We start from the raw sequence: 15,738 nt of genomic DNA, 5'->3' as shown, positions 1-15,738 counted from the left end.
ACTGTGTCTTGTTTAGAATAGTGTTAGAGAGACTGATAAGCAGGCAACAGTTTATTTTTTTAATCTTAAATTGTGTTGCACGTGTGTGCATGTCTATGTTTAGATGGACAAAATTTGCATACAATTACTGTCATACATTTCTTTCAGCAGCATAGAACATATCTTTCAATGTACTGAAATGTTAATTATAAATCCTTTATCAGTCACAAATTACATTTAAATATGTATATACCCAAACTCTGTTATTTAATGTGCTGCAGACTTTTAAGTGACTCGGAATGTTTACCAAAGTAATATACATGTAAACAAAAAAAAAGACATAACTTTAAATTGTTAATGTTTTTTAATCTTTTAGTTTATAGTTTTTCCCATAACATGTTTCTTCGTATTTCTTTCTGGCTTAAGAAATATTATGTAACACTTGGGTGCAAAAATGCTACTTAATAGGCCAAAAGCTGAGGACAAAATTGCAAATATTTCTACAGCTACAGTGAACTTTCCAGGAGAGCTGATGTATGCTGGGATGAAGGTAATCCACACAGCACAGAATATCAGCATGCTGAATGTGATCAATTTGGCTTCATTGAAATTATCAGGAAGTTTTCTTGCCATAAATGCCAGGATCAAACAAATGATTGCAAGGATCCCAATGTTTCCCATCACTACATAAAAAGCAAACTCAGATCCTGTGTTGCATTCCAGAACAATCATGTTGTTGCTGGATGTGAACAACATATGTGGGTAAGGTGGGTTTGAAGTCAGCCATAATGCGCATATTACCACTTGAAAGAAAGTGCAGGAGCAAACAATGATTCTTTGTTGTGCATGACCAAACTTTCCAGCAACTTTGTTACCAGGAAATGTGGCTTTGAAGGCTGTGACAACAACAATGGTTTTTCCCAAGACACAGGAAATGCAAAGGGCAAATGTCACACCAAAAGCGGTGTGGCGCAGCATGCATGACCAGACTGTTGGCTTACCTAGGAAAGTGAGAGGACAGAGAAAGCACAGAAAAAGAGAGAATAATAAGAGAGAGCTCAGCTCAAAGTTGCTGGCTTTTATCACAGGAGTTTCTTTGTTGTGGACAAAAACCACCATTGTGGCCAGAGATACTGAGGCCCCTAACAGGGATACAAATGTTAGAGCTATTCCCATGGGCTCGTGATATTTCAGGAACTCAATTGTTCTAGGAATGCACTTATCTTTTCTCTCATTGGACCAGTATTCCTTTGGACAAAGTGTGCAGTCTGCTGCACCTGTTGAGGATAAACAGAACACATGAATGATGGATCTAGATGCCATTCTAGGAGAATAGGAAATTATAATATATTAAAATTATAATTTAAAAAATCAGTTGAAAAAAGACGCAGTAAAACATTGATATTGTAAATATTATATATATGGAGACACTGAATTTGTGGTATAACATTGTGTGCAACAGAAAAGCATAAACACTTTACCTACCTGTTGAGTTGGCTATAGTTCCCTCAGCACAGGGTACACAGTCAAAACAACATATAGGTTTTCCCTGAATTTGAGCTTTTCTGGTTCCAGCTGGGCAAACATTAGAACACACTGATGTGGGCACCTGTGACAAAAGAAACTTTAAAGTATTGTATCAATGGCAGACTATGTGTTAACAAAATAATAAAAAGGTGAGATACTATAAGTATACAGTATTAATAAAAGAGAGAATTACTGTTTTCCCTGTCCTCCACACTATTTTGTCCTCGTCAATGCTGAGCTTGTAATCACCATTTGCAGCAAATGTCAAATTACCAAGTGTCACATGATGCACTTTTCCATTTATCAACTGCCAGTTAATAATTTCATAATTAGCAGGAGGATCACCATTTTCATCAAAATACACCTCGGCACCAAAGTGATTTGTGAAATTTACCCTTTGTAAGCTTTTACTGACCTAGAAAGGAAGAGATTATGTATTAGATACAATAATAATATAAATGCTGAATTATTGATTTTTTTTTTTGAAATTTAAACATGATGCACTATTTCATACCTCCTTGTGCTGCATTTCTGAAAGATTCAAGCATAGCTTTACAGGTTTTTCTCCAACGGGTTTGCAAAATACCAGCTGATGCAGGGCGTGTGCGATAGCATAAACTGCTTTATAGACATTATGGGTTGCTCTGAGCTCTGTGACATCGAAGAAATCATGCTCGGAATTCATGAATGTTTCATTGCCTATGCATCTTTTTAATGTGGCCTCAGTACCTGTATTTCCAGGTAAAATAGGTGTGCAGCCCACCATATTCTCCCAGAAATCCCTCACAAAAGGTGCATGTGGATCTGTATATGGATTTATACTTGTAAGAAATTGTTTTAGTTTAGGAATTGCCTTCTTTTGCATTACAAATCCAAGGGTTCCACCAAAAGCTGTGTAGATTTCAGGTGTGGAGGGTCGAGGTGCTGTTATCCAGGCCACACAAGAAATCCACTGAATTCCTGTAATGTTCTGGTTCACAATCTCTTGCATCAAAGGATAAAAGTCACCCTCAGCAGCAAAAGCCAAAATTACTTTGACAGATGACTGTTTTATTATTTCCACAACTTCTAGAAATTTATCTTTAGTGTACGTGCGTAGAACTGACGCAACAAAAGCAATGCAAACGCCAAACTTTTCAACCTTCTCCTTAAAAGCAAGAATTCCATTACGTCCAAAATCATTGTCTGACTGTATGGCTCCAATCCACTGCCATCCAAAATGTTTGACCAGTGCAGCCAAAGCTTTTGCAAGGTAGTAGTCGCTGGGGATTGTTCTAAAAAATGTAGGATATTTAGTTCTGTCACTCAGACAAGCACACGTTGAGAAGTGACTTACCTATAGAAGAGAAAATTACACTGAAACAGTGTGCAACAGCATACAATGTCAAAACATCAAATATCAATTAGCATCATAAAACATATAATTGTATCTCTTACTACTGGCACACGGAATGTTCCAAAAATTCCCGCCACAGCTATTGACTGAGTTGATCCTGCCTCTGCTATGACTGCAGTTACAGCTGGTGGGCAATGAGAAGTCACATCTGCCTCCTCTGCCTCACTAGCCAGTGTTAGTGCAGCACGTAAAGCATTTGTAGGAGAATCACAAGAGTTAAGTATCCTATAGCCAAGAGATATGTTTGGAAGGAGAGCAGGATCATTGTTGATTTCTTCAATAGTAAATATAACTGCCTGGGTCCATCGAAAAACTCTCCAGTCAAACCTAAGAACATTATAGTGATTGATAACAGTCATAAAGTAACCAAGCTATTGCTTCACGTATAAAGTACAATGACAAGAATTTAAACAAAAATAAACATGCATGCATGACAAATGAAAAAGCCACTTGTGTTAAATCATACCCTTCACACTGCACTTTAGGTGGCTCCTTATCGAATGCAGAAGTGCTGATTATTTCTTTGTTGAAAATAGGGAAGATTCCTCCGATCATTATGTCACCTTCCTTAAACAAACTTGGCATATCAAACCTGCCTAACAGTTCACAGCCAGATACTGTGTTCGTGCTGAGAACACAGAGAAAAAGAAGGATACCTCTTTGCATGTTTGCACTGTATTGCCACATATGCATGAGAGCACAGTTCTTATAACAACAGTATTGGATGAACTCAGATGATCTATCATTTCCCAAAGGGCATAGTGATTGCAGGTTGGAAAGCTTAGGACAACATTGAAATGCTCTACATATGACCTATAGTCATATACTCAAGATCCCCTTTGGGTGGCGCTGTCACTTGGTGTTCGCTCTCTGTGCGGTAGAGTATCACCTTCTGTTCTAACACTCAGTGGTGTTTTTGTGAAGCTTATCTGCCTAGCAATTTAGTTAAAAAACTTATAGATAACTTATCTTTTCATGGAGTCAATCTTCACGTGCTTTATTCGAAGCACACTCTCCTTGTAGTCACTTGCTAATTTATAGTCAAAGTATTCACTCACTGTCTTTAGGGTTTCTTTTTTCTTTTCTTTTTTTTGTCTTTAGGGTTTTACTAGCTTATTTTAGCTCGTAGCCACCTTGCTATCAGCATGGCCTCTTCACCTGTCCCTCCTGCACTTTCCTGCTCATTGTGTCAGATGTTTAGTTACTCCTCAGCCTCCTTTAGCAATTATGTGACTTAGAATAAATGTAAACTATTTTTAGCTCTGGAGGCCATGATCACTGAATTGGAGACTCCGCTTCGCACCCTTGAAAACCCCATAGCTAGCCAGTCCCTTGTAGCAGACTATCCCAAGCAGCCAGGGAAACAGGCTGGCTGGGTGACGGTGAAGAGGAAGCATAGTCTTAAACAGATGCCCCATCAACCTGTTCATGTGTCCAACCATTTTTCCCCACTTGGCGATACACCCACTGGGGATCAGACCCTGGGAATTGGCGCTTCTATTCTAAGATGTGAAGCGTGGCATTTCATCTAACAACACGAAATGCCATCTTGTGGTCACCTCACTGGATCCGCTGTCGGGAGGAGTTAGCGACTATGGAGCATGGGCACTGTGGAGTGTTCTAATAGTCACTGGACTTCCCCAATCAACGTGGTGCTCAAATCTGACGGTCAGTGAAGGCCTTGTGGGGATCTTCGCAGTCTAAATAACGTCACAGAAAACGATTGTTATCCCATTCACCACATCCAGGATTTTTCCACCCATCTTGCGGAAACCTCTATTTTTTCTGTGATCGTTTTAGTACAGCAGTATCACAAGATTCCTGTGCGCACTTAGGGTGTCCTCAAAATTGCCATAATTACTCCGTAATTACTTTGGCCTTTTCGAGTTTTTGCTCATGGCCTTCGGTCTGAAGGGTGCAGCCCAAACCTTCCAGCGTTTGACTGACTTGGTATTGTGTGGGCTGTCCTTTTCTGTGCCCGTTTTTGTATACCTAGATTATATCCTCGGGACCAGCATCTCGGAGGAATAGCACATGTCCCACCTGCATCAGGTTTTTTGACACTTGGCAGCACATTGCCTGATCATTAACCCGTCTAAACGCCAGTTTGGTTTGCCAGTTCCGCCGAGATTAAAGTTGGAGTAAAATATTGGGATCTCTCGTGTCATCCTTACATACCTCCTCAACATGAACATTTCAGATGATTTTATTTAAAATTATTATGGCATTTATATAAAGAAATTATTTGCACAATATTTATGTGTTCTTTTCAACATTCCTGAAATGATTCATAATGCTTTGTACCATCTAGTATTAAATCTAGATGGTACAAACTGTCAGGGACCTGGGTCTGAGCGAACCAGGGTCCATGAGCAGTTGTGGGCCTTTTTTATGTTTTGTGAAGATGTGTGTGCACTGTTCTGCTGTCTGGGGGTTTGTCCATGTGTTTATGTATAGGGAGGTGTGTGTGTGGTTGTGGCTGTAACCAGGAGGCCGGGCTACAGGCACCGCCAGGCCTGAGGATGGCTTGCCACGACCAAGGAGGATGCCACACACCTGCAGTGGATCAGCGTGGGCGGAGGGAACTACTTAATGGTGTGGTGAAGCCTCCACCAACGCGGGATTATTGCGTGAGACTCCACGTCAGTGTTGTTTAGTGTCAAGTCTAGTGTGTGTATGCCCGCAGTAGTTTAGTGTCTTGACGGCGGCTTCTATCATTTACTGCAGGAGTAGCATGGAAAACCCGAGTGCTGCGAGCACGAGCAGTGCAGACACACAGAAGCGGAGAGCACAAGACACGGACTTATTGGGAAGGAAGACACAGCACGGGAGTCAGGGAAACTCACGGGGATTGTTTATGTGAATATTTACTGCACTGTAAATAAACGCGCCGCTAAGCACACAGAGTCCAGCATTTGGGTCCTCCCTCCCCCACTGCCGTGGCACAAACACTGTGTCATTGCCAGTAATGGCCCACTACATTACATATAAATGCAAACACACTGCCAAACAGCAGTCACCTCAAGGCCTGTTTTATCTTTCAAATGGCATATAATGGGCTCTTGAGGACATTTCTTATCACTGTTATGCTGATGATATTCAGTTGTACATCTCTTTTAAGCCCCATGATTTATCTAAGCTTCAGTTTCTGAATGACTGCTTAGATTCTATCAAACATTGGATGGCTGCAAATTTCCTCCAACTCAATGAGGGGAAAACCGAAGTCCTCGTATGCGCTTCGGACAGATTTTTATCCCAGATAGTAAAAGCCCTTGGTCCTCTCTCAGTGTATGGTAAATCCTCTATCAGGAATTTAGGTGTCACTTTTGACTCAACTCTTACATTGGATGGGCATGTGAATTCTCTGGTTCTGTCTTGTTTTTATCATTTAAGAAATGTTAAAGCCCTATTTTATTTTGCTCTGAACTGGAGATTGCTATACATGCATTTATTTCCTCACACTTGGACTATTGTAACTCACTGTTTATGTGTCTAAGCAAAGGTTCTCTGGATCATCTGCAAGTTGTGCAAAATGCTGCAGCTAGGCTTTTGACAAAATCCTCGAAGTATTCACATGTAACACCATTGCTATCTCAGCTACACTGGCTTCCTGTTGAATTTAGTCCATTTTAAGATCCTGGTCTTGAAATTTAGAGCCTTGCATGGAATGGCAGCCCTACATCTCCGATCTCCTACAACCCTATGTCCCTAGCAGGTGCCTGAGGTCATCTGATCAAGGCTCACTTGCTGTAAAACTGACTAAGATGAGTACTAAGGGTGATAGAGCTTTTGACACTGTGGCCCCTAGGTTGTGGAACTCTCTCCCCCAAACTTTAAGAACTGTGGACTCAGTAGCTGTTTTTAAAAAACAACTCAAAACTCACCTTTTTAAAACTGCTTTTGATTAATTTTTGCCTGTTTTATATTGTCTGTTTTACCTTCTATTATTTGTTATCTTATGTGCAACACTTTGTGACTCTGTCTAGAAAGGTGCTATATAAATAGAATTGTATTTATTTATTCATCAGCATGCTGAATGTGATCAATTTGGCTTCACTGAAGTTATCAGGAAGTTTTCTTGCTATAAATGCTAGGATCAAACAAATGATTGCAAGGATCCCTATGTATCCCAACACTGCATAAAAGCAAACTCAGATCCTGTCTTGCATTCAAGAACAATCATGTTGTTGCTGGATGTGAACAACATATGTGGGTAAGGTGGGTTTGAAGTCAGCCATAATGCACATATTACCACTTGAAAGAAAGTGCAGGAGCAAACAATGATTCTTTGTTGTGTGTGACCAAACTTTCCAGCAATGTTATTGCCAGGAAACATGGCTTTGAAAGCTGTGACAACAACAATGGTTTTTCCCAAGACACAGGAAATGCAAAGGGCAAATGTCACACCAAAAGCGGTGTGGCGCAGCATGCATGTCCAGACTGTTGGTTGACCAAGGAGAGTGAGAGGACAGAGAAAACACAGAAAAAGCGAAAACAATAAGAAAGACCTCAGCTCAAAGTTGCTGGCTTTTATCACAGGAGTTTCTCTGTAGTTAATAAAAACCACCATTGTTGCCAGGGAGAGAGAGGCCCCTAACAGGGATACAACTGTTAGAGCTATTCCCATGGGCTCGTGATATTTCAGAAACTCAGTTGTTCTAGGAATGCACTCATCTTTTCTCTCACTGGACCAGTATTCCTTTGGACAAGGTGTGCAGTCTGCTGCACCTGTTGAGGATAAACAGAAAGTGTGAATAATGAATTGAGAGGCCGTGTTCGCCAAAGATTAAACTTCCTTGACAGAAAAAAATTGAAATTATTTAAAAACCAAGATGATGCAGAAACACTTTAATATTTTAAATATCACTTATACGTATACACTAAATATGTGATATTATTACTCAGCATACTTGATTTGATAAGACATATACACTTCTGATATTGGTCTACCTTTCTACCTGTTGAGTTGGCTATAGTTCCATCACCACAGGGTACACAGTCAAAACAACATGTAGGTTTTCCCTTAATTTGAGCTTTTCTGGTTCCAACTGGGCAAACATTAGAACGCACTCTCTGATAGTGAGCAAAAAAAAAAAAACCCCAAAAAAGACCCCCACCCTTTCCTATTGGTGGAAAAATGTGCCATGTCAACAAGTCAAAAAAATGATATGGCAACATGGCATTTGGTTGTTTAGGAAGAGGGGGAAGTTTTAGGAGTGACGGTGGTGAGTGAGCGAAAGAGAGACAAAGAGAGAGAGTTTTGAGATGTAAGAGATTTATGACATTTAGTGTATTTGGAGTCTAGAGTTAGTGTGCTGTCATGTGTAGTTAGTGTGTATTGTAGTCAATATTTTTATATTGTGTGCCAGAACAATGAGGCGACTGCTGAATGTCACAGGTGATGCCAAAAAGCCACCAAAGGCAGACTGCAGGGTAAACGCCTTCTCCAGGTGGAAAAACAGAAGGAGTGATACACTGTCAGGCCTGCAGGTATCAGGCTTGTGATGTGCTCCTTTATCTTAAAGTGGACAAATTTTATTTTTTGGAGTGGCACAAATAACTTGTGTGGCCTCTTATTTTAAGCAGAACGCCTAAATGTTCTGTAAATAGTTTGAAATGTCTATGAAAAAAACCCCAGCCTTGGCTGCATTTTTAGATAACTAGCTGCATATAACTTTGTTGTTTGCAAAACTCATTTACTTTTTTGAAGAAGTAACTAGTAACTATAATTCATTACTTTTCAAAGTAACTTGCCCAACATAGGTCATTATATACTGTATTTTAAAGACAAAGAGTTACAGGACTCTCTCCCAGACAACAGTCAGGAGCTCAGTGCACAGCAGGATCTTCACACAGGCTCATACTCATAATACAAGTCAGAGCTTTATGAAAAAAATATGGTAAGTGTGTTTTCAAAACTGGGGTTCAAGTTATTTCTATTTCCAATAGTATTAACATACCACACAGGTCATGAACAAGAAATTTTAAATTTTCACTGCAGGTGGGCTAAAGTACTTAATTAAAAGTATTCAAACAGAAATGTAAATGCTGTATTTTGATTCTTTTAATAAACCATGTAATTTGGATGAATGCAATGTTGGTGTGATCACAGTGCACATGTCTGATGTTGCTCACAATGGTCCAAGGGACTGCTCAAACTGTGTGTTTGCTCAGACACATGAAAAATTAGAGGGAACATTGCCCCCAAGTCATACTAACTGTCAGAATCCTTGAAGCACAGGCCAAGGGGGTGGTGTGGCAGCAACTTTCCACACCAGCCAGACTTTTAATTCATTTGAAAGCCTGATGCCTAGCCTTGTCCACCCTAGCTGGAAAACACAAAAAACAGTCTTATTTGTAATCATCTATCGTCCACCTGGGCCTTACACAGAGTTTCTGTCTGATTTCTCAGACTTTTAATCTGATTTAGTGCTCAGCTCAGATAAAATAATTATTGCGGGTGATTTTAACATCCATGTAGATGTTAAAAATGACAGCCTCAACACTGCATTTAATCTGTTATTGACTCAATTGGCTTCTCTCAAAATGTAAAAGAACCCTCCCACCACTCTAATCACACTCTAGATCTTGTTTTAACATATGGCATAGAAACTGAACATTTAACCGTGTTTCCTGAAAACCCTCTCTTATCTGATCATTTTCTGATAACATTTAAATTTACAATAGTTGATTACACAGCAGTGGGGAGTAGTAGGCTATCCTCCATTGGTCTCTCCCATACTCCACTAGCCTGGTTTAAATCATACCTGTCTGATCGCACTCAGTTTATTCAACTCAAATCCTTTACTTCTCAGCCCTTTCCTCTGACCACTGCCGTGTCCCAGGGATCTGTCCTGGGGCCCCTTCTTTTCATTATCTACCTTCTACCGCTTGGACACATTTTCCGTAAATACAATATCCAGTTTCACTGTTATGCTGATGACACCCAGCTTTATCTGTCCACTAAACCTGATTCTGCTCTTCCCCCATCCTCCCTCACCGTCTGCTTAGCCGAACTAAATTCATGGTTCTCTTCTAATTTTCTCAAACTCAGTAGTAATAAATCTGAGCTTCTCTTGGTAGGCACTAAATCAACATTATCCAGAACCAACAGTTTCTCTGTTACTATCAATAACTCGCCGGTCTTCGTTTCTTCCTCTGTGAAAAGCTTGGGTGTCATCCTCGATAGTACTCTATCTTTCAATTCACACATTAATAATGTTACTCGGTCTGCATATTTTCCATTGCGCAACATTAATCGTCTCCGTCCTTTTCTCACCCCACATGCCACTGCCATTCTTGTCCATAGCCTTGTTACTTCCCGGATTGATTATTGTAATTCACTTCTTTTTGGTCTTACTCAAAAATCCATCCACAAGCTCCAACGCGTCCAGAACTCTGCTGCCCATATTATCACCAGGACCCCTTCTATCCACCACATCACTCCTGTCCTGCAGCAGCTTCATTGGCTCCTGGTCAAATATCGTATCAATTTCAAAATACTCTTGTATACATTTAAGGCTATTCATCATCTCTCGCCTCCATATCTCTCTGATCTGGTTTAGATCACCGCCCCATCTCGGTGTCTTAGAGCTTCTTCTTCCCTTTCTCTCTCTGTCCCCTCCCCCCATCTTGCCACCATGGGGAGCAGGGCTTTCAGCTGCTCTGCTCCTCGACTCTGGAATACCCTACCTCCTGATATATCTTCCTTCCCTCTCTTTTTCTTTTCCAAGATGGCGGCGCGCACAGACGCAGCGGCTTACTGCAGGTCTCCTTATATGTGCCTTTTTGTATGTCTAATGTGTTTATCGTACATTGTACGGGCATCTATCTACACAACTGGACGTTATAGTCGTCTGGAGATATTGGACATCGGTTTCCAAACAAAGATGACAATCACCAGCGACTTTCATCGCACACACAACATTCTGGACAGGATAGCGAGACCAGCGGGATCTCCGTGGATTGTTGTCGGATCGAACAGGCGACGCAGACGGCGAAGAGAGAGGAAGCAAAAGCGGGGCTGCAGAGCTGGACTACCGGCTAGGCTAAGGAAGCAGCCACTCAGACCTTCGTTGCCTAAGTGCTGTAATAATCACGCCAGTCTATATAGCACGGACGCTAATGTAAACACAGCTCTCTCTCTGCTGTTAAATGCCATCACTTCTCACCAGCGTGCCCACCCTAACAGCGTCCACATCATAGCAGGGGATTTTAATAAGGCAAATCTCAAGACTGTTTTACCAAAATTTTACCAGCATGTAAAATGCCCAAAAAGAGGGGAAAACACTCTGGATCATGTGTATTTCAACATCAAGCACGCTTACAGAGCTGTACCCCTCCCCCATCTGGGTCAGTCACCTCTCTCTGCTCCTAACCCCAGCATACACCCCCCTCAGCCAGCAAACAAAGCCCATAAAGAGGACCATCACCACCTGGCCTGAGGCCGCCCTCCCCCGATTGCAGGATTGCTTTGAACACACACAGTGGAATGCCTTCTACAATCAAGATCTGGCAACATTCACAGATACGGTACTGTCTTACATCAAGTACTGTATTGGGAATGTCACTGTGGAAAAGTGCATCAGGGTGTTCCCGAACCAGAAACCCTGGATGACGAGCCAGGTCCGTTTGCTCCTCCGGGCCCGTGATACAGCCTTCAGGTCAGGTGACAGAGCATTGTACAGCACCGCTCAAGCTAACCTAAAGAGGGGCATCAGGACCGCCAAAGCAGAATACAAGAGGAGCATAGAGGAACATCTCAATGACGCCAGGCAGGTGTGGCAAGGCATACAGACCATTACCAGCTACAAAGGATGTTCTGTGACACCTGGGGGCTCAGACGCGGGGCTAGCGGAAGAGCTGAACAGCTTTTTTGCCCGTTTTGAGTCTCAAACACAGCACTCAGCCACACCACTCCAACAACCACCACAACCCACACCAGCTTCTAGCAATTCCCCACTCACTCTTGAGACACAGGATGTGAGGCGTGTACTCTGTGCAGCAAACCCCAGGAAGTCTGCAGGCGCCGATGGAGTACCTGGGAAGGCCTTAAAAGCATGTGCCGAGCAGCTAGCACAGGTCTTCACTGACATCTTCAACCTGTCTCTGGAACAAGCCGTCATTCCACCATGCCTGAAATCTACCATAATTATCCCCAAAAAGTCACCCATAACCAGTCTCAATGACTTCCGTCCAATTGCACTAACCCCTGTCATTACCAAGTGCTTTGAAAAACTGGTTTTGGGGCACATCAGAACCTGCCTCCCCCCCACTCTGGACCCACACCAATTCGCATACCGGACTAACAGATCCACGAGGATGCCATAGCCATCGCACTCCACACAGCACTGAGCCACCTGGGACAACAGGGGAGCTATGTCAGAATGCTCTTCATTGACTTCAGCTCTGCCTTTAACACAATAATACCAGACATTTTGATCACCGAGTTAGCCAACCTGGGGCTCCCGCCATCCACCTGCTCTAGGATAAAGGACTTCCTGGTCAACAGACCCCAGCGGGTGAAACTGGGTCCTCACCTCTCTTCCCCTCGCACTCTCAACACCGGCTCTCCCCAGGGCTGTGTACTAAGCCCACTACTCTACTCCCGCTACACATATGACTGCAGTCCCGCCCACCCAGAGAACATCATTGTCAAATTTGCTGATGACACAACAGTGATGGGGCTGATCACAGTGGGAAATGAGGCGGCTTAAGGGGAGATGAGGTCCTGAGACTGGGAGAATGGTGTGCATCAAACAACCTGGCATTTAACATCACCAAGACCAAGGAATTCATCCTGGACTTCAGGCGGAACAGAACTGCCCCTGCCCCCCTGCACATCAACGGAGAATGTGTAGAGCGAGTGGAGTCCTTCAAATTCCTTGGCGTCCCCATCTCTGCAGACCTCTCCTGGGCAGCTAACACCACGGCCCTAGTCAAGAAAGCCCAGCAGCGGCTACACTTCCTAAGGGTGCTCAGGAAGGAGCAACTAAACACCCCGCTGCTGGTGACCTTCTACAGATCCACCATCGAGAGCCTGCTGACCTATGCAGTGACAGTGTGGCACGCCAGCTGCACGGAGGCAGACAGGAAGAGACTGCAGAGGGTGGTAAACACAGCACAAAAACTCATCAGCTGCCCCCTGCCCTCCTTGTACAACTCCCGTTGTCTCAGTAGGGTCAGAAACATTTTAAAGGACACTACCCACCCCGGCTACCATCTTTTCAACCTAATGCTCTCTGGCAGGCGCTATAGATCCATAAGGGCCAGAACAAACAGACTCAGGGATAGCTTCTTCCCCAAAGCCATTACCATGCTCAACTCAAACTTGCACAAAAGCAATCTGCACTGAAATTTCATCAATTCTCTGCCTGTCTGTCTCTGTGTCAGCACTGTACTCTGTATTTATATTTATAGTAAGTGTATAGTTAAATTATTGTATAGTTTTTATAATGTGCTATAAGCACGTGTGCACTTTTATAGAGCTGTTTCCAATTTCGTGATACCATGTATAATGACAATAAAGGCTTTCAATTCAATTCAATTCCCACCTCAAAACTCACTTGTTCAAAATAGCTTATTCCACATAACCTCTCCACTCTGCTATTTTAAATTTGTTTTATGTCTTATGCTTTTATGACTGTGTAAACTGCTTGCTTTTATGTTGCTTTTATTATTCTACCATGTACAGTGTCCTTGAGTGTTCTGAAAGGCGCTTTCAAATAAAATGTATTATTATTATTATTTAATCACAGTAGATGTCTTTCTGAAAGTGCTGTAACTAAGTTTAAGAATTTAATCCACCCACTGTTATCATCTTCAATGCCCTGTACCAACACAGAGCAGAGCAGCTACCTGAATGCTACGCCAACAGAGGCCGATTATCTTGTTAATAATTTTACCTCCTCACTATGTAAAACAGCCTTATTTTTCACTGTAGCTCCTGAATCAGAAGTACTTGACTCCCTGGTATAATTCCCAAAAACATAGCTTAAAGCAGTAAGCTGGAGAGGAAATGGCATTTCACAAATTGAGAAGATCAAGAGAAACCTGAAGATTCGATAGACTGTGCAGAACATTTGTGCACAAAGAGCGGATTGAGCCATTATGCTTGTTGTCTTTCAGAAAAAAAATCCTGTAAGGGAACAAGGATGTCCACTGGTCTGTGATATCACGTAGTAGGGATAGTTGGAGGATGAGCCACCAGGTAAGTTATAGAGGTGAGTATCTAATGAATATTAAGGGAGATGACCAGCTATTGCAAGAGAGGTGATAAGGAACAAGAATTCAATTCTTGCAGCCAAAGGAGGAGCGAGCGCTGGGAAAATGGGTAGAGAGGACATTAGTAGACATGGAAGCAGGAGAAAAAGAAACAACTAAACTGAGCCTGGTTACCACTCTTGAGAGGAAGATAATCTGACAGAGACTGGATGGAACAGCTATTCCCTTTATATTGGAGATAATGAGGTTGAGGAGACGCAGGTGATCCAGCCAGAGAGTGGAAAAGCTCCGAGCTCCACCCAAAGGGGTTGGAAAGACCTGCTCAACATTTCCTGGCTCAGAGAGCTAGAATTACAAATAGAAATAAGTCCAAATATCAGGCCTCTTCATTCACCTCTTCCTCCGAGCCTTGCCAACTCCCCGATGCTGGCCACGAAGAAGTACAACTTACTGGCAGAAGAAGCGGATTACATTCTCCTGGTTGCTAGGAGCTTCGGCATCCAGACGATAGTTCCTGACTCACCGGCGGCATCTCCCTTGCCCCCATCGATTCTCCTGGGGGCCTCTGACTCATCGATGGTGTCTGGGATTGCTGCATGGCGGCACCGCAGAAAAAGGTAGTTTTATACCATCAGTGTTTTGGCACGAAAGCACGGCATTGTCTGCCACCTTACAGCTTTAAGGCCTAGAGCCTGCCGGTGTTCTGTTGCGGCTGCAACCACTAGCGATAAGGAAAGGCTGCTCTTCATAGAAGACTCACACTTGGAGAAATGTTTTCTGGTTGACTCCAGCTCTCAGAAGAGCCTCTTCCCCCCAGCTGGTTCTGACAGGCTGGCTGAGGGCTGCGAGCGACTGCTAACTGTGGCTAATGGCTCCCCCATCAAAATGTTTGGTGAAAGGTTAGTGACTTTCTGTTTTTATGACATCCGGTGGAACTGTGTACTTGCCGCTAGCTCCGTGCCTATAATAGGGGCAGATTTTCTTTGTGCTCTCCTACTACTGGTTGATGTTGCTAACAGATATTTGATTGATGCTGAGTCGTTTTCTTCACTACCCTGTTTTACTTGGGGTACCAAGCCTATAGTGCATGCTAATTTTGTTGCTTTGGGAAACGTTTTTAATGTTTGCTTTCTGAGTTTCCCTCACTAACTGTCCCTACTTTCTCAAACACTGTGATTCAGCACGGGGCGGAGCATTATATCACTACAGTCGGGCCTCCAGTGATTGCGCATCCACGCGCCACCTTGGCCCCACTAAACTGTCTGTCGCTCGGGAGGAGTTTGTGACTATGGAGAACCTGGTCATTGTGGAGCATTCGAATAGTCCCTGGACTTCCCCATTACACATGGTACACAAATCTGATGGTTTGGGCACCACGGGCAAGATCTAAATAACGTCACGGAAAACGATCGTTATCCCATTCCCCACATTCAGGATTTTTCCACCCATCTCGCGGTGACCTTGATTTTTTCTATGATTGATTTAGTACAGGGGTATCAGGTATCAGGATCTTGTGCACGTTGAGGATGTTGGCCTTTTTGAATTTCTGCGCATGCCCTTCGGCCTGAAGGGTGCAGCCCAAACCTTCCAGCGTTTGATTGACTCTGTATTGG

General features: G+C 42.9%; 1 protein-coding gene across 1 annotated transcript; it reads right to left on the bottom strand.

The window, feature by feature from the left end:
• Positions 1-351: 351 nt before the first annotated feature.
• Positions 352-3,457, bottom strand: LOC134640602 (extracellular calcium-sensing receptor-like). Its single transcript, XM_063492511.1, has 6 exons — positions 3,369-3,457; positions 2,947-3,229; positions 2,270-2,842; positions 1,799-1,921; positions 1,465-1,588; positions 352-1,250 (listed from the first exon to the last, which is right to left on the bottom strand). Exons 1-6 carry the CDS (start codon positions 3,455-3,457, stop codon positions 352-354), a joined length of 2,091 nt encoding a protein of 696 aa, XP_063348581.1.
• Between the last annotated feature and the right edge of the window lie 12,281 nt (positions 3,458-15,738).

Source organism: Pelmatolapia mariae, linkage group LG14, assembly GCF_036321145.2.
Source record: "Pelmatolapia mariae isolate MD_Pm_ZW linkage group LG14, Pm_UMD_F_2, whole genome shotgun sequence".
Classification (NCBI taxonomy): Eukaryota; Metazoa; Chordata; class Actinopteri; order Cichliformes; family Cichlidae; genus Pelmatolapia; species Pelmatolapia mariae.
Note: the sequence above shows the minus strand (reverse complement) of the source record. Positions and strands in the feature narration are given on the sequence as shown.

Coding starts and splice junctions, on each gene's coding strand:
- LOC134640602 (XM_063492511.1), bottom strand. CDS start 3,457: ATGATCGGAGGAATCTTCCCTATTTTCAACAAAGAAATAATCAGCACT. Junction 3,230..3,368: donor CCTAAAGTGCAGTGTGAAGG/GTATGATTTAAC, acceptor TAATGTTCTTAG/GTTTGACTGGAGAGTTTTTC. Junction 1,589..1,798: donor GGCAGTTGATAAATGGAAAA/GTGCATCATGTG, acceptor CTTTTGTCACAG/GTGCCCACATCAGTGTGTTC.